The following is a 21880-nucleotide window of genomic DNA, read 5'->3' as shown; positions in this document are numbered from 1 at the left end:
GTACAGTTGGGTGACGTCTGAGTGACCACCAAAAACACCTTTGTCGACGGTTGAGTGAAACGAGCTGGTACGGCGGAGGGCTGCAACGACGTCGATGCACCCGTCATCGTCAACAAGGTCACGCATGCAGCAATAGAGCCAATGTATTGAGGTTACAAAATGATTCCTGAATTTGTGAATTGCTATCCAACATTTTTCTTTTTGGTCTACGCTTTCTCTTCGAGCAAACGTTGGAGCTGCATCTTGAGCTCGGCGTCCTGGACCAACGCTGTCTACTTCTCGAGTTGCTCGATGGTCGCCGCAGAGTCGGTCGCATGGCGATGACCAATGACGAGGGCCAACGCCCAGTCGACGACCTCGCCAGCCTCCAACAGCGTTGATGCTCGCGCCGCCACGCTCGGTGCAAGCTGGATGGTCTGGCTGGCCTTGCGTCCTTGGTCCAGAAGATGGCATGTGATCAATCGGAGCGTCGTCTTGCGGCGGCGGCTGGGCAGCGCGAGCAGGTCGAGAAGATAGAGGATATTGTCGAGATACTTGGTCGCGTCCATGCAATGCGGCAGCAAAAGCTTGCTCGCAGTCACGTGCATGGGACGACCCACAATCTCGACGAGGCACTCGCGCGGGTTGCCAATGCCGGCATCGAGGAGAAATCGAATTGCCTTCGTGAAGCCGTAGGCTGTAGCGCCCTCGAGTAGCTTCTCGTGTCGGAGCTCTGGTTGACGCTGCAGAATTTGGGCTGCGATCTCACATTCGCCACAGCGTAGTGCCTTCTTGAGGCGTTGACCGACACGTCCATCGCGTCGTCGTTGGTTAAAGGAAAGCTCTCAGTGTCCCACAAGTTGATCCAGGCACCTTTATCGAGCGCGTCGCCACGCCAGGCCGGGTTTGCGTGCGCGTGCAGAAAGCGGAAGAGCGGCAAGTTGCCAGCAAAGCAGGCATTGAGGAGCCACTCTTTTTCAATGGGTTGGCCGCGAGCAACCAAGAGCTCGAAAAGATCAAGTGTCGCGGGGCTGCAAAAGCAAGTGTGATCGAGCTCGATCCTCGACGTCGGGAATGGGTACCCACGCGAGAGGAGGTACTCGGCCGTGCGCAGCTGACAACGCCCGAGAGCGTATTCAACGATCTTGTCGTGAGTGCAACCCTCGCTTCGGTTGGTCAAGAGAAATTCGACGATCTCCAAATGGCCATTGGCAGCAGCTTTGTCGACAGCGCCGACGGTACAATCAAACGTGCCAAGAGAATGGAGGTACTGGGCGATCTCAAGGCGGCCGTTGGCAGCAGCTTTGTCAAGAACGTTTGGCGACGCCCCTCAGTGCGGTGTTCGAGGAGGAAGCGAACGACTTCAAGATGACCATGGCTAATTGCACCATCAAGCGCCTTGATCGTGCAGCCCTCGGTTCGGTTGAAATGGAGAAACTGGACGACCTCCAAATGACCGTTGGCAGCGGCGTCGTCCATGGCCTTGACGGTACATCCCTCCTTTCGATGCTCATGCAGAAAGCAAACGTCCTCCAAATCGCCGCTGGCCGCCGCCTTGTCCATGGCGGCTGTTGAGCACTTGAAGCCACGTTCGTGGAGCAAGCGAACGAGCGGCAAGAACCCTCGACCGGTGATTTCGTTCAGGAGACGTGGGTAGTGGAGCCACGGAAAAAAGGTCGAGTGCGAGCATTGCGTTCGCAAGCGTCGCGCGAGAGATCAGATACCGGCGACGCGGTTCTTTCACGTCGTTGGGGTATAGGCCAAAGCGCTGGAGCAAAAGAATCCCCTTCGAGTCCTCTCGAGCCAGCATGTTGCCCCAGTAGTCCATGCACGTGCCAAGCTGCGCTGGGGTTTCTACACCAACTTGTCTTAGCCAAAAAAGCATGGATGACAGAACATGCACGTACTTGCGCGGACGATGCCACTTTGATCACGTGCGCTCTCACTCTGGTCCAGCAGCAGCTCGACGATCTCAAGCTGGTTCTTCTGAAACCCCAAGATGATTGCGTCGTCCGAAGCGAGGTCGGGTCGACAGCCAAGAATGCGCTTCGTCAGCTGCACGAACCCTTGGGCAACGGCCAAGTGCAGCGGCAGGCGCGGGTCGTCGTGATCGCGACGTAGAGCGTACTCATGTGGGGAGATGGACTGGAGGTCGTCCGACCACACGGCGTTGGGCGCGAACGCTTGGCGAAAGGAAGGATCGCACGCGTAAGCACATTTTCTGGCATCAAACTCGACGAGCTCGTTGCAGGCGCGGAAGGCCGGGCGCACGTCTTCGTAGACGCCAAACTGAAACTCAAACACCATCGACGCGATCTCGGGGTAGCCGAGCACGACGCTGGGGAAGGAGGTCGCTGCCATCGTTTTGAGTTGTGAGTCGCAAAACTAGTCGCATGGCTTTGCAAGCGTGATACTTCGATACCTATGTTGGTGCTCTATATTTCCTGGAAGATTCGAGGGAAAATGTTTCGAGCGTCGAATGCTTTTGCAAACGTTCCGAAGGTTTAGGCTGTGGACCACCGGCGCCAGAGCGACGCCCTGCGTACACTCCCACTCGCTGTGATTCGCGCCCAACACCTCGTCGTGGCTCCTCGGGCCAGGACGATACCCTGAGCCCGCGTCCGATACGGACTGCGAGTGCAAGGTCCGATGTCTTCCCAAGCAGCAGCTCGTCGACCTCGTGGGCTTGCTCGACGACGAGACGCCGCTACAAAACTGAGCCGTTGGAGGCGATTTGTAGCATGCTCAACCGACTCGCGTGGCACACGAAGGGCGGTTCAGAGGGCTGTAAACAACAGAAACAAAGTACGATCGTGCAACGAGGTGCTCACATGCGCCGATTATTATGTTGCTCCTTCTCCTAGGCGCTTGGACGGCGTGTCATTGGCTGGAAAGAAGAGATAAGGTTGAACAAGGGGTGTTGATTAGGTAGCATCGGCCAATGAGCGCGCGCTGTGCAGAGAGTGTCGACTTGGCACTGCCAAGTCGACAGTCCAAAGCGCTCAAGCAACATGAGGCCCTTGGCATCCTGTCTCGCAAAGAAGGTGGCCAAAAGGCCCACCGGGAAGCGCCACATGTGGGCAACTACGGCACAATACAATGTGCTCAGTACGATGCACACCAGCATGCAACGTCGTACACTCGGGAAGGGTGTACTGGACGATCTTCCACAGCTCGGGCACGGTCCCTCCTCGCAGATCCAAGAGGACGATAACCATCTCGAATTGGCTCTTCCCAAAGGCCACGAGAATCGCGTCTTCCGAGGCGAGGTCTGGGCGGCAATGCAGCATGCGCTTGGCAAGGTACATGCAGCCGCCGGCAACGGCCAAGTGCAGCGGCAGCTGCTTGTCTCGCGAAGCTTTGCGCAGAAGGTTATAGTCGAGAGGGTCGAACTGCTTGGGACCGTTCCACGAACGACGGCCGCTTGGCGCCAAATGTCCTGTACAACGACGCGTCGGTCTCGTATTCGCAGCCGTTGAACGCGACAAGCTCCTCACAAACAGCAAAGGTGTCGCGCATGTCTTCATACAGGCCAGCCTGGTAGCCAAATACGATGGTGGTGATCTCGGGCTGGCCGAGGATGACGCCGGTGAAAGGCATCTGCAAAATGGCATGCTTATCCGGATAACGACCGCACTTCAAGTGTACTTGGATAAGCGAATATCTTTGGTGCCGGTCCCACTATATTGCGCTCTTCGATCCCCATGGCTTCGTTTGCGGAAGCGGCCAAGGTGCTCGCGGCCCAGAAGATGACAATGACCGACAACAGCGCCTTGGCCCTTACGCCAACAACCAGCGCCCGCGTCGACCTCTTTGCCGGCGTGCTCCGGGGCACGTCCCTCACAAATCTCGAAACCTAGCGTTGACGCTGAAGATCGTTGTTGTTGAAGTGGGTCGTCTATTACAATAGATAAAACTATGCGAAATAAAATTGTCGGACTTTCTTCGTTGTGTGTACTCGGTTGAGGGACTTGATTTAGGCAGGCGGAGGCAGGAGCGCGATCCGCGGGACGAGGTGACGTCGCGGCCACTCGTGTTGGGCGAGCACGCTGAAGATCGTTGCGTACCAATGCGGGTGCAAAGGACAGGCCCTTGAATGACTCGGATGACCATGCACAGTCACATATTACTCGTGATTTAGTTAGCTTTGCGCTTGCGCGTGCGCTTGCTGGCGAGGAGCCGCGTGAGCTGCGCCTTGAGCTCGTCGTCCTGGACCAAAGCCGTCTTGATGAGGAGTTGCTTGGCGGTGACCGTAGAGTCGGTTGCCCAGAGATGACCAATGACGAGGGCCTGCGCCCAATCGACTACCTCGCCCGACTGCAGCAGCGTGGACGCTCGCGCCGCCACGTTTGGAGGCAACCGAATGGTTTGGCTGGTCTTTCGACCTTGGTCCAGGAGCTCGGGCGTAATTAGTGCGAGTATCGTCATGCGGCGGCGGTTGGGCCAGGGGTACATTTGGTTGGGCAGTGTGAGCAGATCGAGAAGTAAGACGATGTTGTCGAGGTGCTTGGTCGCGTCCAAGCAGTACGGCAGCAAGAGCTTGCTTGCGGTCACGTGCTTGGGGTGGCCTGCACACTCCAAGAGGCACTCGCGCGGCTTGCCAATGCCAGCATCGAGGAGGTAAGCGATAGCCTTTATGTCGCGGCGCGTACAAGCGCCTTGAAGAAGGTCGTCGTTTCGGAGCTCTGGCTGACGCTGCAAAAGTTGCGTTGCGAGATCAAATTCACCATCGCGTATCACCTACTTGGACGCTTCGACCGACACGCCGGCGGCGCCGTTGGCCAAGAGAAAGCGCACGACGTCCCACGCGCATTTCTGGATCGCCGTCTCGAGGCCGTAGGAATCGCCCGAGGGCTCGTGGAGGAACTCGACAAGCGCCACGTTGTTGGCCGCGCAGGCCAACTTCATCCACTGGACGTTCCGAGGCTGACCATGCGCCTCAAGGAGCCGGCAGACATCCACGATCTTGGGCTCACAGAGGCTCTTTACTGCCAACGAGATCACTGACTTGGGAAACGGGCACCCGAGAGAGAGGAGGTACTCGGCCGTAGCCAGGTGACCGCCTTGGAGTGCATTATGAACCGCATCGCCGCGTCGACAGCTTCGGCTTCGGCCGGTTGCCATAAGAAACCGAACGACGTCCAAGTGACCACCGGCAGCGGCCTTGTCAACAGCGGTGACGGTGCAGCGGAACGAACCACGAGTATGGAGGTACTGGACGACGTCCACGTGGCCGTTGGCAGCGGCCTCGTCGAGGATGTTGGGCGACGCGCCTTCGGTGCGGTGCTCGAGGAGGAAGCGAACGACGTCAAGGTGGCCGCTACGAATGGCGCCATCCAGCGCCTCGACCGTGCAGCCTTCGGTCCGCTGCACATGCAGAAACATGACAACGTCCAAATGGCCGTTGGCCGCCGCCAAGTCCATGGCGGCTGTCGAGCACTCGAGGCCGCGTTCGTGCAGCGAGCGTACGAGCGGCAAGAAGTCTCGGCTCGCGACGTCGTCCAAGACACCAGTGTAGATGAACCACGGAAAGAGTTCGAGTGCAAGCGTCATGTTCTCGAGCGTCGCTTTGGAGATCGCGTGCTGCAAGATGCGTTCGCGCGCCGTGCTGACGGAGAAGTACCCGTGGTGCGCCGCAAAGTCGTCCAGGTGCACGCCAAAGCGATGCAGCAACGCAAGGGCCGTCGTGTCTTCTCGCGCCAAGACGCTGGCCAAGAAGGTGCCCGGAAAGCGCCGCGTGGCATCGCCTACGTCCATAATTGCGTCAGTATCGTCCATGTCGTAGCACTTGATAGGGAGATACAACGTACGCACTAGACGCACGAAATGGACGCGTCGATAGAGGCCGGGCATGGTCACTCGCATGTCCAGTAGCAGCGCCGCGACCTCCAAGCGACCGCGCTGAAGGGCCAAAACAATCGCGTCTTCCGAGGCAAGACGGGGGCGGCAGTGCAAAATGCGCTGGGTCAGGCGTGTACAGCCGGCGTCGACGGCCGCGTGCAACGAGAAACGCTCGTCATGCACGTCGCTGCGCACAAGGTAGTGGGACGGGAAGATGGCCTTGGGATAATGGTCCCAGTCGGCATGCGGCGCGAGGGTTGTCGCGAACGATGCGTCGGCCTCGTAGATGCGATAATGGAGGTTAAACTCGACGAGCTCCCTGTTCGCATAAAAGGCTCGGCGCACGTCTTCGTAGAGGCCATCCTGGTAGCCAAAGACGATGGCGGCGATCTCGGGCTGCCCGAGCACGCTGCTGCAAAAGGTCATCGCCAAAGCAACGGTCAAGTGGCATTTTTATCCGGATCCATCAATTTGCCGAATCAATGGCGCACGGCGGTCAGGACACCACGAACGCAGTAGGCTAGGCGTCAGCCCGCGCTTTCAAGTACGAGGACACGTGGTGCAGCAACGACATGCTGCTCCTCTTCTGCCATCATCTGCCCAGCTCATCTGCCCTGTCGATGGTAGCGTGAGGTGCTAGCGACCATCACTCACGACCCCTCGTGGCACCTTCCATGCCGTTGCCGGATACCGGTGCGCGGATTGTTGGATATTCTCTTAAAAAGTACCTGCGGAGCATCCGGTCATGGTCTCCGGTCGTGGTCTTTTCCCGATGCGCGGTGTGTGACTCGACGTACTACACATGTCGGTTGGAAGATACGGCGAATGCAATATTGACGTTGGTAGGACACGCTTTCGCGTACGCTCTATTACGCAGTTCATCTCTGCTGCTCTTTTCAAGGCGGCTGGTACAGCGCCTGATGCTTGACATCCGGTTGCCAGCGTACTTGGATAAGCGAATATCTTTGCTGCGGTGGGTACAAGCTTATTTCTATTTTTGAGCTCTTCTGTCTTCTGCCACCATGGCCTCGTTTGCGGAAGCGGCCAAGGCGCTCGCGGCGCAGAAGATGACGATGACCGACAACGGCGCCTTGACGCACGCAACGACGACCAGCGGCCGCGTCGACCTCTTTGCCGGCGTGCTCCGGGGCACGTCTCTCACGGACCTCGAAACCAAACTGGCGGCTTCGTACGCCGAGGACCCGCTGCACACGCTCAAGATCATTGCGTACATTCGCGACATTCGCGGCGGCAAAGGCGAGCGGCTCCTCGGTCGACAGGCCCTTGCGTGGCTCGCGACCCACGACACGCGCGCGCTCCTGCACAACCTCGAGCACTACGTCAGCGTCTACGGGCGCTACGACGACCTCCTCGCGCTTGTGGGCACGCCCGCCGAGACTTTTGCGCTCTCGATCTTTGCGCGGCAGCTCAAGAAGGACCTTGCCGCGCTACACGATGGCAAGCCCATCAGTCTCTGCGCCAAGTGGGTGCCGTCCGAGAACAAGAAGGCCGACAAGAAGGACCATGTCAACGGCAAGCTGGCCAAGCTGCTAAACGTGCGGTCGGCCGAGCTGCGCAAGACGTACTTGTCACCGCTGCGCAAGTCGCTCACGCTGCTCGAGTCGCTCATGTGCGCCAAGGAGTGGGAGAAGATCAACTTGAACAAGGTGCCCAGCGTCGCGATGAAGAACCACGGCAAGCCCAAGCATGCGTTTGAGCGCCGCCTCCCCGACGCCTTTGCCACGTGGAAGGCCGGTCTCAAGACGGGTGAGACCAAGGTCAATGCGGCTGTTCTCTTTCCGCATGAGATCGTCGACGCCTACTACAAGGGCCAGCCCAAGGACGAGCTATTGGAGGCGCAGTGGGCCGTCCTGGAGACGGCGACGCGGGCTTTAGGTACGCTCACACAGACGCTCGTCATGTCGGACGTGTCCGGCTCGATGGCTGGTACGCCGATGCAAGTGTCGATCGCGCTTGGTATCATGGTATCGTCGATCGTCTCGGACGAGTTTCACAACCTCGTGCTCACGTTTGAGTCGTCGCCGCAATTCCATCACATTGATGGCGACAGCTTGTTTGCCAAGGTCACTAGCCTCAAGAACGCACCGTGGGGCGGTAGCACGGACTTTGCCGCCGCCTTCCGCGCCGTCATCAACCTCGGACTTAGCAAGCAGATCCCGCGCGAGCGCATGCCCAAGAAGATCATTGTGGTCTCGGACATGCAGTTTGACCAAGCCGACCGCAACTTTGAGACCAACTACGCGGTGCTCGCCAAGGAGTTTGCGGCTGCCAACTATGACGTCCCGCACCTCGTCTACTGGAACGTGAACGGCAACGCAATGGACTTTGCAGCGCTCTCGACCCAAGCCAACGTGTCGCTCATCTCGGGCTTCTCGCCCAACGTTCTCAAGGCCGTGCTTGCAGGCGAAGACGCGCCGACGCCGTTCCAGACGATGCTCACGGCGCTCCTCGATGCTCGCTACGACCTGATTATGCTGCCAATGGAGGCAGCCGACGCGGACCTTGGCTTTGAACTCGTTTAGGCCGCTAACCGCGACCCGTGTGTAGTAGCGACTCGTGAATATGAAGTTGAAAAATGAATATTGGATAGTGACAGTATTTGAAAAGTGCACTCGGTCAGTGGACAACACGGCGCGGGACTGAACACACGTGCTGCCTTGGAAAGCAGGAGCTAGGCTGGGCGGGCTCCAGCTAACCCTAACCTCGGTTGGCAGCCAGGATCGAACGATCCAATTCCTGCTGTGACAGGGGGTTCAGGCGCATTCCAGTGTACGATGTGCTAATGTACCTTCATCTGTAGGTCAATTCTAAGCATGCCCGAGTACGTTGCGACAAACAAGTCTGTCCAACGACCTCACCCGAAAACAGGGGTAGGGCTACTGGAATGCTTGTTCTCGAGACGGATTGCAAGATACGACCACTGTTGGATACTCTAGTCATTCAAAAGTCCATTGTATGATTATTTGTAGTCGCGGCCGTTGGCGACAGCGTCAAACCACTTGTCGAGCTCAGCCTCTGTCGGCGCATCGAGCTCTTCTTCCGGCTCCGGCACAAGAAACACATGCGCTCGTTTGTTAAACTTGCCGCGCTTGTTTTTCGGGTCGGCGAGCACAGTGGCCATACCATCGGGGCCGAGGTAATCGTGCAGCACCGACCGATCCAATTTGAGCGGCAAGAGGACATCCAAGGCCGCGGGCGCCACGGGCAGCGCGACGTTGTCCTGGAGCTTGGACATTCTATACGAGACTTCAAGCGCCGAAATCGCGTCTTGGAGCCGGCGCCGCAGGTTCAAATCGTCGACCTTGTTGAGGCTGCGGAGGAGGCGCGGCAAACTCCCAAATTCGTTGAGGAGCGCTACCGCAATCGGAACGGGAAGGCCACCGGGGACACCCGACGCTTTGCCCCAGTGGTCGCCGCAGAGCGCGCGGATGCCGGGGTGGAGCGATGGTGCGCCGCCGTGCAGGAACATGCGCACTTGCTTCTCGGCTACATACACGCCGCGCGTCGGCTTGTAGATGACAACGTGTTGCTTGGCAAGTGGCGAGAGCGTCGGCGACTGCACGAGCTGGTGCATGTCGCCATCGTTGCTCACGACGATGACGTCGTACCCGTCGGTTGTGCAGATCTTGGTGTACGAGGCAATAAAGTCGTCGGCCTCGACACCAGGTTTCTGAATGACTTTGAGGCCGAGGGCTCGCAGCAGGTGCAGCTACAGCGCAGTGATGGGATCCCAAAAAGAGAAAAACGGGGAGGAATATAATACCGTGACGTCAAACTGGGCGCGGAGGGCGTCCGGCATCGGCTTTCGTGTGGGCGACTGCTTGTACTTGGGGTTGCTCAAGTGGCGATGCGTCTTGGTCGCTGTATCAAAGAAGATGCCAACGCGCTGCGGCTGCTTGGCCCGCACGAGGTCGTAGACGCATTTCACGAAGCGCATGGCCGTGCCCGTGGGCCCGCCGTTCCTAGCAGAAGGCTACCTCCATGTCGAGCGACGACAAAGATTCGTACCAGCTCAATTGACACCGTGCATCGTACATCTCGTAGAGGAGATTGTTGCCGTCGACCAAGAGACATTGCGCCGACGTCTTCTTGTGCGACAGCGCCTTGCTGCTCCACGAGCTGAGCGCGCGGACCTGCGACGCTGGGTGCTGCAGCGAGCGACGAAGCATGGCGACCGTGCTTGAAGTTGTCGGAACCAACCCCTTTCATGCCAGGTCATCCGGATACCGGTCGTGGTGCAGCTAAAAACACGCTACTTTAGGCGGTCAAGACAGTTCCTCGATCGAGAAACGCAACAACGATCGCATTCTTCGTTGCAAAGGGCAACGACAAGATACAATTGCGTAGGTATCTCGTAGTTCCAAGGCCAGGCCCGTGCAAACAGGCTCGGTGGTCAAAGCGGCAGCGAAAAGGTTGCGTGCGTCCAGTGCAAACAGTCCGGTTACTGTGTTACGCAACCGGTCGTATTGTCCGGTTAAAGAATACAGGTATCCGAAAAGTAACGGATTTTGGATCGCGCGGGCGTATTTCGCGCGCATTCAGCAATTTGCGGCCGAGGGGCGAGACGGAAGAGCACGTAATGGACCTGCCGCGGCTCGCGCGCTTCCTCGACGGCGCCGACGAAGATGGGATCCTTCCGGAAGCACGAGCGTGGCTAGATGGACCCCTTCATGGTGTCGACGACAAGGACGCGATCGCGCTCTACAACAAGTCGCGGACCTGCCGGCTCCTCGAGACGCGCAAGCTCGATGCGCTCCAGACCCGCGCGATCGCATGCATCGTCATGAAGCGCGTCCAGCGGGGCTCTATGAGCACAAGCGTGGATCTCCTTCGATGCTTCTGCCGGCTCGGGCGTCTCCTGCTCACGAGCGGCGATGGGCCATTCCCGATCGCGACGCCGCAAGCATGCTTTGAAGAGGCGATCGAGATCTACCGAGCCATTGGCGTGCACAAGCTCGGAAAAGTCCTCGCGGTCGTCGAGCTCGAAGCCGTGATTGACGAAGTCTTCCAGGCCTTCATGGGACACCTCGAGAGCCTCCCGCTGCAGTCGCTGGACCTCGACACGATCCTCTGCGACATCCAAGAGATCCGCATGCTCCTCCCGTTTGTGCCCAAGGAAGCGCCGGCAGTCGCGAAAGCTATTTTGGCATTTGCTGATTCTTGCTTGACCGCCGACGCGCGCGATGCGGAAAGTACACTTTTAGCCGTGGCCTTAGAAATCGTCGAACAGAGTGACCGTCGTCGCAACAAAAAGCTGCGCGCCATGATCATTGGGCGCCTCACCGACGTGTACCTGGACTTGGGGCATCTCGACAAGGCAGAAGCGTGTCTGCGCTTGCTCGGGACCACAGACGGGCTTCTCCACGGCGTCAAGCTGCACCTCAAGCGCCAGGATTGGGCCGTCGCGGCAACGTTGGTGGAGAAGCTACAGGTAGTACCATTTATCGGCCTCAATCAAATCCCATGAGGCCATGGCATTAAACGCAGAACGGTGACGACTTTGATGCTGCGCACACTGCAACGCGCCTTTTTGCCCATGCGACCGAGTACGCGGCACCGGCGCTGGACCTGTGGCACAATCTGCAGCACAACTTTCCCGACGCGGCCTGGGACATTGATGCCGACATTGCAAACGAACTCGCTTTCTCCAACGACAAGAATCTGCGCTGCCAAACGATTACGATCGTGGAGCGCATGGTCAAAGAACCGTGTACACCGGAGCAGCAATCACGGCTCAAGAAGGTGATCCATGACGGGTCCTGCAACGCCCACAACTACAACCTTCACGACGTACGCTCCATCAATTGGTGCGTCATTTCTCAACCTCTGTCCATGCATAGGAGTACTTTCAGTGGGCACGCATCGGCATGATCCTGTCATCGACGCCGGAAGATCAAGCGTGTTCCTTCCGGTACGACGAATTCTCGTTGCACGGATATCTAAACACAATGGACTAGGCTTATGTCCCGCGCCAAGGTCAAGCTTGGAGACGTCGACGACGCCGTTCGCTATGCGCACGATGCACTCGAGAAAGAATTGTCCAAGAAGTCGCTCTTTGCGTGCTTTCGGGCTTGCCTCGCGGGGACGTCCCCCGCACTTTCCGATATCACGGAGCTCGTCACCAAGCTCATCAACTTGGACGACTTTGACGTGTACGACTTGGTCATGTTTGCCAAAGAAGCCCACGAAGCAGGCAGCCCCGCTGTCGTGCTCCAAGTGCTCGACAGCTTTAGCCGCAGGCTTGTCGCCCACATTTTGCAAACGGGCGACGTACCGCAGCTGCCGATGGGCGTTTTGTTCCAAAACATGGCGCAGCTCAACAACAGGTCTTTGATATTTTTCTTGATCATGGGTTTGCCATTGACGCGCAACTCACTATGTAGCGATGAGGCCCTCGACGAAGACACGTCGATTTCAAATTTCATGCGTTACCTGCGTGATCTCTTGAGCATTCTCGACAAGATTGACCCTGCTCAAGCAAACACTGCATTTGGCCCGCCATCCGTCTTTGAGTGGTTCTACGGCGTTTGGTACGGTGTTGACTTTTTGCGCTCGCATTACGGAATCTTGGATAGCCACAATCTCGGCTGCAACAAGGAGAACTGGGAGTGCTTCATGCTGGCGGCCGACGTTGCCGTGAAGGCCGAGGCATACTTTCCCAGCAACACGAAGCTGCAAGGTCGCGAAGAAAAGTGCTGGCTCGCTGCGTCGTGCATTCGCATGAAGTCGTTCGACGCTCTCTCCGACGTTGAGCTTCGCGAAGTAATCTTGATGATGACACTATGTGCTCCACGCTAGTGTATTGATGTAGGTATTGACCATGATTGAGCTGAGCTTGTCCAAGATGGATGTCCATGGCGACGCATCGCGCATTCTCGACTACTTGGTAGAATTGACTCTTCCTGCCAATCGGGAGCTGACGAATGGTATAGGCAACCAGCGCATTCAAGATCAAGGTCAAACTGCATGCAGTTCGAAGCACCGACTTCGTCGACCAGCAAATCAAGCACGTGCTACGAACACCAGAAAAGCTGCGCGAGCTGGGCGGTCAGTTAAAATACCATCTCTGCTGACTCATGTCATGTCTTAGATTTCGTCCTCTTCACGTCCAAACAGTCTTCGAACGAGGTCTGCAGAGTCTCCTATCGCACATCTCATAAGCACCAAGGGAGCACCCGGTCTCCTGCGACCCGTTGCTTCTCAGCTCTACAAGCTCAGGTCAACAAGTTCTCCCACATCATCGACATTGAATTCTCTCGCAGTTTGCAGCTCGAGCTTCAGAAAGAAAAGGTCGACACTGCCGCAGTCACGTACCCACTCAAGAAAATTATTGCTCTCGCGCAAACCAAGGAAGAGGGCTACGAGTGGCTGCACCAAGCACGTCAAATCTCAACAAGCCTCGAGATCACGTTGTCCGATGACGATGTTGAGTGGCTCCTCACCAAAGCATGGAACTTTGTACGTCTTTTCATGCGATTCCATCACGTGCTAAGCCGAGGTAGGGTGTCTCTTGCTACCGAAACCAAGAGCTCAAGCACGCCGAGAAGTTTATGACATTGTCGCTTGCTGCCCTCGGTACATGGCGCTCTCCCATCTCATGGGACTAATGCGCGACGTTGATGTCGCTGTAGAGCACTCCAACTCGACAGCGCTCAAGACCGCGTATCACGAGAAGCTGCGAGCACAATACTCGAAGCTCCAAGAGCTCTCACATTCTCACGCCGCTTAAACTTTCTTCAGTAACGCAGACTATGCATATCCATGTGTTGCGCGTCGCCTTGGCCACGGCGTTCTCCAGCGTGGGTGCAGAAGGTGGCACGGTACCAGTAAGGAAATTCTGGAGTATGACTTATAAACTCGAGGGCGACGCAGAGCCTAAATAGGTGGCGCAACGTGGTCCTGATGACTGTGACCACAAGAGTCGTGAGCGAGGCAGTGGGAAACGAACGCAAATCGTCGTCGACAAGTACATTATTATACAACCGCGTCGGTTACTGAGCCCGAGGCTGAACTTCATGCCTGGCGCGACCGAGTCGGAAGTGGCAGCCGAGGTCGGCGATCGCATCGCGAAGTGCGACAAGCTTACGCAAGGCCGCGAACTCAACCTCGCCGACCTCGAGTTGCACCATGTACCACCGAGCGTTCTTGGCTTCTCGACGCTGATCAAGCTCAACCTCCGGCACAACCACCTCTCAAGCTTACCGTACCATGCGTCATTTAGCTCGTTTGTTACCTCATACATCCATAGCATTGACCTCGTGGAGTCGGTCCCACTCCTCGAAGTCCTCAACGTGGCCGAGAACGCACTCACCAACCTCCCACCCGACATTGGCGGCCTTCCGCGCCTCCGCCAGCTCTTTGCACAAGCGAATCGCCTTCGGTCACTACCACTGAGCCTAATGAACTGCAGCAAGCTCCAGGAGATGTACGTCCAGCACAACGCAATCCGCGATCTACCAGACGAATTTGCACACTTGACAAGCCTCTCAGTGCTAAGTCTCGCGCAGAACGACCTTGTGCACCTTCCAAAGTCGCTCAACTCGCTCCAGAGCCTCAAGGTTGTTGACCTCTCGGGCAACGCTGGACTCACCACCGTGCCCGAGCTGCTCCGCCGACTGCACGAGAAAAACCTCGTCCTGCATTCCAAGTAAAAATTTGGACGCGACAATTCGTGGCAAGGAGTTGATCCGTGCGTAGAGAGAAGCGGCGGGAACTCATTGCACGTGCGCTCAAGGTCAAGACGGCAGTTGCTGCCGCGCTCAAAAAGCAAGCACGCGAGGTCGCGAAGATCTAGCTCTCGACTGCGTCTAGTGGTCGCCCTCCGTGTCCATCATAGTTTGATTCTTCTTCAACCCAAGTACGTAATACACCTCGATTAGAGGCATGGACGATGGCAGTCATCCCTGCCGTACAGGTCTTGCTCTCGACTTGCTCAGTAACAAAGGTTTTGCACGAGTACTCGATTCTTCCCAAAAGGACTATGTGAGCTTCGGGTCGTGGGCCCACCACTTTAGAAAAGCCTCGAGGCGAATGACGTCGCCATCCTGGAGGCTCTGCTTGGCGACGCGCATCTCTTCTTCGTCGAACGTCTCGCCGAGGTCGACGCTGAGCGCATCGAGGGCGTCGACCGCGATCGCGCCCGTCTTCATCTTGTCGTACTTGTTGAAGGCCGCTACGAGCGCACCCGCCTGCTCCATCGTGAGTCCGAGCGCCTTCCAGTCGACGCTGTCCATGCTGGCGTCCCTTGGCGAAACAAGATCTGAAACTCTCTCTTCGTTTCGATAGATTGATACTATTCCTTTATGGGGGTAGGGCAGTCGACCGACGAGAGGTCGTGAGCAGACCGTGCACATGGCGAAAGACGGTCTTTGTCGGCGCTATATTCTTGCTCAACAGCTCGAGGGCGAGCGTGTGTAGCTCGCCGAGCGCGTCGGGTGATAGATACTCGTGCCACGCGCGCGTCATCTTGCGCAGCACCATGAGCAGCACATCGTCGTCGTCGTCGTTTTGTTCGCGAAGAAGCCACAACACGAGCGGTAGCAGTCCCTCGTGCGTGGACACCGACGACGGATCCTGGAGAATGCAGTACTCGATGCAGTGCAGCACATGGCTCAACGACGTTCGGTCCCAGCTGCTCTTGGTGGCCAGCGCTCGAAGAAGCATGCCCCGGGCCACGCACAGTGTCGCATCGAGCGGCGTGTTACTGTCGGGCGGCAGGAGCTGCGGCAGGAACTCAAAGACAAAGCGAGTGCTGTCGTCGCCTGCCGCAAGGGACGCCAAAATCCACGTCGAGAGAAGCGCTAGCATCGACACGGGTCGACAGGCCGGGACGCCGGCCACGGCCAAGCGACCTTGATGTAGCGCAGCGGCCAGTGACGGCAGAAATGCGACCGCCGATGCACAGTCCAACAATGCACCCCGGATAACGTTGCACACGTCGTCTTTCGACAGCGTATACACACCATCAACCGACTCGCACGGCGCCGTCGGCAGTGGGAGTGGCGTCGAGGGAAACAGCGGTAGCAACAACAGTACGAAACGAATGTCCTTGGCCGTCACGTACGCCTCGAGCCGGCGCATCGTCGGATGCGCGACGACGGCGGCGAGGGCGCGGGCGATCGGAAGAAGGCGCGCGGCCGCATCGGCATCTCTTGTTGACGTCCACGCCGTTGACAATATCGCACACGTGCGGTCGAGGAGGTCCACGCCCATCGCCGCTTCCGACAGACACGGCCAGGGCGAGAGTGCGCTGAGAAGGTCCCAGCCAAGGTCGTTGACGCCACGCAGATGCGGCAAAATGCAGGTGCCGACGACATCGAGCATGGGCGCGATGCCGACAGATGTGAGCTCCGCAAACAAGTGCGCGGTGGACGCTACCGTCTCGGTCGTTAGCGCCAGAACAAGATCGCCAAGAGACGGCAGCAGCTGCGGCGACTGTGCCAAGGACGGTGCGAGCTCAAAGAGGCGGAGAAATACAGGCACGTGCTCGGGACACGTGACGCCGGTATGGAGCAGCTGGTGCAAGACCGTCTCCGGGGCCCACACGAGGCAGCGTAGGAGCATGACGAGGCTCTTTTCCATGTGGTCGGTCGTGAGTGTGTTGAAGGCCTTGGCGACCGAGGCCGACACATCGGGTGTGGCATACGGCGGCTGGCGGCGAATGCACTCGACCGCAATCGAGAGGCGATCGAGGTCGGTGAGCCCGTCGAGATACGCCTGCAGCCAAGTGACATTGCTCGTGCTCCACTGCGCACTGCCGAGTGCGAGGAGCCGTGCAAATGTTTGCATCGCGTCTTGCGCTGCTGTCGTCGATGTTGCGCGCGGCCACCACTCGTCGAGTATCTCGTTTCCTTGCAGCTCGTCCGTGTCCGAGGTTGCGATCGCGTCGTGGACAGATGCAATCGTCTCGAGAGGCGGCAACTCGGGCACGATCGAAGGGCATTGCTTGGGCGTCGCTGCTTGGCAAAGACTTGTGTACGACGTGGCGAGCCGAACGACGAGATCGAGCACGTCCTGGAGCGGCGTCGCGTGCGGAAGTTGGCCACGCGACGTCTCGACGGCGCATGATGGCTCCACATGAGCGCGCAGGCACGCGCAAGAGGATGACGCGATGGCGGTTTGCAGCGCGGCAATGGCGGCCGGCTCGTGGTCTACTGTCCGCAGCGATCGCATGGTTGCATCCACAAGCACGTAGAGCGTCTGTAGCCGAGCGGCAGCGTCATGCAGGGTCGCACCCGCATCGTGCCACGTATGCATGGCGTGGCACAAGTGGTAGCTGTCGTCAATGTGCAAGAGAGCGAGGACGATGCTTAATGGTGTGTGGAGCTGCGCAGCTTCGATGGACAAGACCAAGTCGCCGAGCGTCAGCGGATGCAGCGCCGCCGGGCAGTCGGGCACCGGCAGGTGCGCTGCGAGCAGCGTCATGAGCTGCGCGTGCTTGTCGTCCAAGGCCGCGACGACCGGCAGATGGGCATGCACGCGCTCGGTGGCGGCGAACGACACCAGCGCGGCTGCGGTCATGTCGGCGATCTTGGTATTTGTGGCATATGCCGCAACCAACGGGTCGCTGTATCCGGATAAATTCGGAAAGCACAGGGCGAGGATGGCTCCGGCTGCTGCGCCGGCCGCGACCGAAGGCTTCGCCGTCGGGACGACGCTGGTGGCCATGTGGATGGGTCAGACGGAGCGCACGTGCGTCGTAATCGACCGGAGTACGTCCTCGACGCGGCTACCGGCGGCTAAGGAAGGCTACGTGTAGAGGTCGTCGCGCAAGGCAAGATCCGGTACTACGTCCATTGGCACGACGTACGCCGATCGCTTTCACTTTGATGGCGCGCGCTCATACAAGGACGTAGTTCAATCGACGCATGGACGAGTGGATCAACGCCGATGAAGTCGTGCGCGAAGGTACCGAGGAAGAGACGAAGCAGCTCCAGGAGAAGCATGCCAAGGAGAAGGAGGCCCACGACGGTACGTCAGCGCAACCGATCAAATGCAGCAACAAGCTCATCCTAGCAACGACAGAAGCCAACAAGAAGACGTCGGCCGAAGCTCTCGTCGATGGGCCGCCTGGCGAGAAGACGCGGACGCGCGGCCAGAAGCGCAAGACCGACGCCGAGGTGGCACTCCAAGCCGGACAACCTCTTAAGTGTGTATTAGGACGACTATGCGGAGCCTGACGAGCATGACGAGCACGAAGGCATGGACGCTGCCAGTATCCGCGAGCACGAAGAGGTGACCAAGGTCAAGGTACGCGCGGCGGCTCTGCCTGTCGTCGCTTCCCGAGGAGTCGTTCTAGAACGTGCGGTTCGTTGAGATTGGCAAGCACCGCATGGCCGCGTGGTACTTTTCGCCGTTCCCAAAGGAGTTTATTCCCGACGGCAACATTGACTGCGTACGTCTCCTGTCCTCCGACTCTGAAATGATATCGTGTCTCGCGCTGTAGCTCTACTTTTGCGAATTCTGCTTTGCGTTCTTCCGCTTCAAGTCGGAGCTGCGCCACCACCGCGAACGCGTCGCTTGCGCGCGGGTACCGTGACGCGCTCTATCGATACAGCGTCTTTTACAGCATGTAGCACCCGCCCGGCAACGAGATCTACCGCCACGAAGGCATCGCCGTCTTCGAGGTAGTGCCAATCCTCCCTCTTCTTTCTAGTGACACATGGCGGCTGCTTGCTAGGTCGATGGTGCGATCGCCAAGCCCTACTGCCAGAACCTCTGCTATTTCGCCAAGCTCTTCCTCGACCACAAGACTCTGTACTACGACGTCGATCCGTTTCTGTTTTACATCTTGTGCGAGATTGACGACCGGTATGTCTTTCAACAGGACGCCCTCTCGTCTCACAAGAGTATGTATGCATTAGGGGCTTTCACCCGGTCGGGTACTTCTCCAAGGAAAAGTACTCGGAGCTCGGATACAACCTGGCGTGTATCCTCACGTTTCCGTGCCACCAGCGCAAGGGCTATGGCAACTTTATCATCCAGTTTTCGTACGAGCTCTCGAAGAAGGAAGAGAAAGTCGGGTCGCCCGAGAAGCCGCTCTCGGATCTCGGCCTCGTGAGCTACCGCAGCTACTGGACCAAGGTGCTTCTCGGCATCCTCAAGGACTACCCGCACGAGCTCTCGGTCATGGACCTCACCAAGCTCACGTCGATCAAGAACGAAGACGTGATCGCGACGCTCCAGTACCTCAACATTATCAAGTACGAACAACACCAACATGCAGGAGGCTCATGGTACACGATGATGGTGTAGGTACTTTAACGGCCAGTACGTCTTTGTCCTGCGCGCCGAGACGGTCGAGGAGCAGCTCCACAAAGTGGTATGTGATGGCGTTGCAAGTTCCGTGCGGAAAATATGGTCGAGTAGACGAAGAAAGGACCGCAAGTGTGTCCCGAACATCTCCACTGGGCGCCGCTGCAGTTTGACATCAAGCGGGACAAGTGGTCTCTCAAGGCCAAGCACAACGAAGCCGAGGAGTAGTGCAGTTTAACTCAAAGATCTCGTGCGTGGTCATCGCCGCCTCTGGTAGCCCGCGCTCGTGCGGCAGCCCGCGTCCCCTGCATTGTTCTATACGACGGGAAGCAAACGCGAGGAGGCATAACTCTGTCTTGGTATAACTTAGGCGGTCATCTTTCGGCTGCGGCTCATCTGGTGCGTCTCGAGCTCCAAGATTTCCTTGGCCGTCGACGGCTTGGTCTTGCAGATCGAGACCCAGCTCAGAATGCGCTTGGCGTGGTCGGGGTCGACGCCTGTCTCGATGAACGAGATCGTATCGAAAGCCGCGGGCAGCGACGGCTCGCACGAGACGTGGACCCATTCCATGAGCATGAAGCCGTCGACGTGGAGGTACATGACACCGAGGCGCAATTGGCCCGCGCCTATCTTGGCGCTGCACGCTTGGCACGTGGCGGTCGACGTGGTCGCGACTTGCAGCACCGCCTCCTTGTACTGCGACCAGGCGCTGGGCGGCGCCATGCACCCTCGCTGTGGTGCAAAGTGGAAGAGAAAATTGACGACTGCTATAAGAACTGGACCCGCGATGCGATCCACCAGTCGTTTCGTGTAACAGGACACCACCAAGTGGCGCCAAGGTCGCTTACAAAACCCCAGGTATTCAATCGGTGAGTAACGTGCGTGCACGGAGCGAGATACGCTGGCTTGTTCACTTGCAATGGCCGAGATTCCAACTCGGTTCCATTTCCGTCCAAACGAATTCCCATCGACCGTTAAATCTTGATGCCTTCCTTGATCTTGCGACCTTCGCGAACATTCGTCGTCGTCTCGGCCTTTCGATTGTCGGCAACGGTGCGTGTCGTGTCCAGGACGCTGGTACGTGATGCAAGGTACAGTGGACAGGTATTTTTTGTGCATGCGGCGACGGCTGCGAGCAGCGGATGCCCAGAGACATCAGCGAGCAAGCGTCTCTTTAGGATGCAGCGCAGAACAACACCAAGCGTCGCCAAGATCGCGTGAAACCAGTGGAGAGATTCGCGAGCCCATTGCGATTGAACAAACGCCGGAATCTGGTACGCATGGCGTAACTCACACGGTCATCCATCTTGGACGGAAGGTCCCTGGACGTCGGAACATCCTCGGCATATTGCAAGACAAGCGATCGAGAGGGACGATGGGCTTGGTGCCACAAGACGACGATGACGCCTTCCTATCGACCTCTCCAAGGAACCGGTACGCACGCTGGCTTGGCCTCGCAACGATCAAGTAAAAAACGGCAAACTCAAAAAACGGCAAACTCAAACGGCAAAGTCCACTAATAGTTTGTTGCATTCGTCGACTGGATTCGCGTTTGCTAGCTACGTAGTACGAGCTACGATGCCCCGGACAGCATGCTCCACGACGGGTGGCCAGCAGCAGCGCGTCTCTACCCCCGTAGATCGCGCTACCGTCGGTTGTCGGTCACATGCGCCCCGCGCCGGTTCATTTTCAAGGTCGCCCATCCAGAATCTGGTTTCTAGGCGACCCATCATTCAGAGGGCGTGGGGCCGAGGCCATCGGCGACGCAGCACATCGCTAGCGCAACATGCGTGTGCGCCTAGTACGGGCGCTGGAGACCCGCGGCTTGGAGGAGCTCAATCAGTTCCTACAGAACGCGTTCGTTCGTGCGCTACACACATTGCACAAGTACCTGCATCGAGGGCCATCGGTGCATGCGAATCTTGGAAAAGACGAGCTCGTCTACGATCAAAAGTGAGTGCGACAAGCATTCGAGGCGTCATCGCACCGTTAAAGTAGACTTCGAACGCGCCGGTAGCGAGCATCGACTGCGACATGCTGCCGAGGATCATGAGCCCGGCAAAGGCCGCAAACTTGTTTTCGCGCATTTGCACAAACAGCGGCAGGTCCGCGGGAAGCGAGAGCGCGCCCAGAATGTGCTCGCCCGCGAGGAGGAAGGCGAAGCCGGCCATCTGGAGGTAGCCAATGACGGACGCGAGCTGCTGCTTCCACGGCGGCGGCAGCGCGTTGCCGCCCGAGATGCGGCCGATGAGGTGGGGGTAGTTGGCTTCGAGGTACTTTTGGACCTCGCGGTAGTTGTTGGCGTAGCCTCAGGACGAGCAAAACTCGATGCGGACGTGGTCGTCCGCGAACGAGCGCTTCGTCTCGAGCTTCTTGTTGCTCGGCGCGGCCGTCGACGGCGCCAGCGCCAGCACGAGGAACGTGAGCATGAGCAGCACGCGGAGGAGCCGGGTCATGGCCGTCTCTTCGCTTTTTAAAGTCCCGTAACAGCCAGAAAGGCCACCACCCGGATACCATCCGGATGCCATCGTTGAACCGCACTGGAGGAGCACTGGAAGCGTGGTCAAGCCGCTCTATTCGTGAGAGAAGGGCCAATATGTGCAGAGGTATCTATCTATCTATGCCCTGGTATAGTTATATGTGCTTCGACGGGGCGTCGTGCGGACAGACTCGCGAGTGAGCAGCTCCCAACGCGTCAAGGTGCGAAAGCTGTGCGTGGATTGGTTGAAAAGTACGTAAAGATGCGTCATGATTGGTGGATTTCTAAAGCTCAATCCAAGGGTCT

General features: G+C 58.1%; 13 protein-coding genes across 13 annotated transcripts; 6 read left to right on the top strand and 7 right to left on the bottom strand.

Annotated features, from left to right (window-relative positions):
• Positions 1-272: 272 nt before the first annotated feature.
• Positions 273-2340, bottom strand: SPRG_06436 (hypothetical protein; the record flags this gene model as incomplete). The annotated part of the gene is made up of 6 exons (XM_012345253.1): positions 273-743; positions 785-1010; positions 1062-1308; positions 1368-1522; positions 1704-1833; positions 1887-2340. The coding sequence occupies 6 exons, from the start codon at positions 2338-2340 to the stop codon at positions 273-275; spliced, it is 1683 nt and encodes a 560-aa protein (XP_012200643.1).
• A 563-nt stretch (positions 2341-2903) lies between these two features.
• SPRG_06435 (hypothetical protein) lies at positions 2904-3579 on the bottom strand (the record flags this gene model as incomplete). The annotated part of the gene is made up of 4 exons (XM_012345252.1): positions 2904-2931; positions 2991-3063; positions 3119-3323; positions 3373-3579. The coding sequence occupies 4 exons, from the start codon at positions 3577-3579 to the stop codon at positions 2904-2906; spliced, it is 513 nt and encodes a 170-aa protein (XP_012200642.1).
• Positions 3580-4116: 537 nt separating this feature from the next.
• On the bottom strand, positions 4117-6246 carry SPRG_06434 (hypothetical protein; the record flags this gene model as incomplete). The annotated part of the gene is made up of 4 exons (XM_012345251.1): positions 4117-4575; positions 4632-4674; positions 4724-5726; positions 5790-6246. The coding sequence occupies 4 exons, from the start codon at positions 6244-6246 to the stop codon at positions 4117-4119; spliced, it is 1962 nt and encodes a 653-aa protein (XP_012200641.1).
• Positions 6247-6824: 578 nt separating this feature from the next.
• On the top strand, positions 6825-8437 carry SPRG_06433 (hypothetical protein). The gene has a single exon (XM_012345250.1). It carries the CDS (start codon positions 6843-6845, stop codon positions 8361-8363), a length of 1521 nt encoding a protein of 506 aa, XP_012200640.1. The 5' UTR covers positions 6825-6842; the 3' UTR covers positions 8364-8437.
• A 361-nt stretch (positions 8438-8798) lies between these two features.
• On the bottom strand, positions 8799-10010 carry SPRG_06432 (hypothetical protein; the record flags this gene model as incomplete). Its single annotated transcript, XM_012345249.1, has 3 exons — positions 8799-9550; positions 9605-9803; positions 9850-10010. 3 exons carry the CDS (start codon positions 10008-10010, stop codon positions 8801-8803), a joined length of 1110 nt encoding a protein of 369 aa, XP_012200639.1. The 3' UTR covers positions 8799-8800.
• Positions 10011-10420: 410 nt separating this feature from the next.
• SPRG_06431 (hypothetical protein) lies at positions 10421-12639 on the top strand (the record flags this gene model as incomplete). Its single annotated transcript, XM_012345248.1, has 4 exons — positions 10421-11272; positions 11329-11631; positions 11682-11752; positions 11799-12639. The coding sequence occupies 4 exons, from the start codon at positions 10421-10423 to the stop codon at positions 12637-12639; spliced, it is 2067 nt and encodes a 688-aa protein (XP_012200638.1).
• Positions 12640-13289: 650 nt separating this feature from the next.
• On the top strand, positions 13290-13584 carry SPRG_20142 (hypothetical protein; the record flags this gene model as incomplete). Its single annotated transcript, XM_012345377.1, has 3 exons — positions 13290-13299; positions 13344-13416; positions 13473-13584. The coding sequence occupies 3 exons, from the start codon at positions 13290-13292 to the stop codon at positions 13582-13584; spliced, it is 195 nt and encodes a 64-aa protein (XP_012200767.1).
• A 272-nt stretch (positions 13585-13856) lies between these two features.
• SPRG_06430 (hypothetical protein) lies at positions 13857-14774 on the top strand (the record flags this gene model as incomplete). The annotated part of the gene is made up of 3 exons (XM_012345247.1): positions 13857-14044; positions 14090-14488; positions 14539-14774. 3 exons carry the CDS (start codon positions 13857-13859, stop codon positions 14633-14635), a joined length of 684 nt encoding a protein of 227 aa, XP_012200637.1. The 3' UTR covers positions 14636-14774.
• SPRG_06429 (hypothetical protein) lies at positions 14756-17361 on the bottom strand (the record flags this gene model as incomplete). Its single annotated transcript, XM_012345246.1, has 2 exons — positions 14756-15084; positions 15164-17361. 2 exons carry the CDS (start codon positions 17359-17361, stop codon positions 14820-14822), a joined length of 2463 nt encoding a protein of 820 aa, XP_012200636.1. The 3' UTR covers positions 14756-14819.
• An 82-nt stretch (positions 17362-17443) lies between these two features.
• On the top strand, positions 17444-19323 carry SPRG_06428 (hypothetical protein; the record flags this gene model as incomplete). Its single annotated transcript, XM_012345245.1, has 11 exons — positions 17444-17552; positions 17600-17646; positions 17697-17960; positions 18001-18090; positions 18140-18235; positions 18287-18370; positions 18417-18467; positions 18521-18651; positions 18705-19043; positions 19096-19162; positions 19210-19323. 11 exons carry the CDS (start codon positions 17444-17446, stop codon positions 19321-19323), a joined length of 1392 nt encoding a protein of 463 aa, XP_012200635.1.
• A 108-nt stretch (positions 19324-19431) lies between these two features.
• Positions 19432-19916, bottom strand: SPRG_06427 (hypothetical protein). Its single transcript, XM_012345244.1, has one exon. It carries the CDS (start codon positions 19816-19818, stop codon positions 19462-19464), a length of 357 nt encoding a protein of 118 aa, XP_012200634.1. The 5' UTR covers positions 19819-19916; the 3' UTR covers positions 19432-19461.
• A 296-nt stretch (positions 19917-20212) lies between these two features.
• SPRG_20141 (hypothetical protein) lies at positions 20213-20499 on the top strand (the record flags this gene model as incomplete). Its single annotated transcript, XM_012345376.1, has 2 exons — positions 20213-20369; positions 20414-20499. 2 exons carry the CDS (start codon positions 20213-20215, stop codon positions 20497-20499), a joined length of 243 nt encoding a protein of 80 aa, XP_012200766.1.
• A 394-nt stretch (positions 20500-20893) lies between these two features.
• SPRG_06426 (hypothetical protein) lies at positions 20894-21551 on the bottom strand (the record flags this gene model as incomplete). The annotated part of the gene is made up of 4 exons (XM_012345243.1): positions 20894-20941; positions 20987-21036; positions 21083-21380; positions 21432-21551. 4 exons carry the CDS (start codon positions 21549-21551, stop codon positions 20894-20896), a joined length of 516 nt encoding a protein of 171 aa, XP_012200633.1.
• Between the last annotated feature and the right edge of the window lie 329 nt (positions 21552-21880).

The sequence above is a fragment of the Saprolegnia parasitica genome (genome assembly GCF_000151545.1).
Source record: "Saprolegnia parasitica CBS 223.65 unplaced genomic scaffold supercont2.22, whole genome shotgun sequence".
Lineage (NCBI taxonomy): Eukaryota > Oomycota > Saprolegniomycetes > Saprolegniales > Saprolegniaceae > Saprolegnia > Saprolegnia parasitica.
Note: the sequence above shows the minus strand (reverse complement) of the source record. Positions and strands in the feature narration are given on the sequence as shown.

Bases quoted from the DNA above. Each gene is read 5' to 3' on its own strand.
- SPRG_06433 (XM_012345250.1), top strand. From the start codon at position 6,843: ATGGCCTCGTTTGCGGAAGCGGCCAAGGCGCTCGCGGCGCAGAAGATG.
- SPRG_06427 (XM_012345244.1), bottom strand. From the start codon at position 19,818: ATGGCGCCGCCCAGCGCCTGGTCGCAGTACAAGGAGGCGGTGCTGCAA.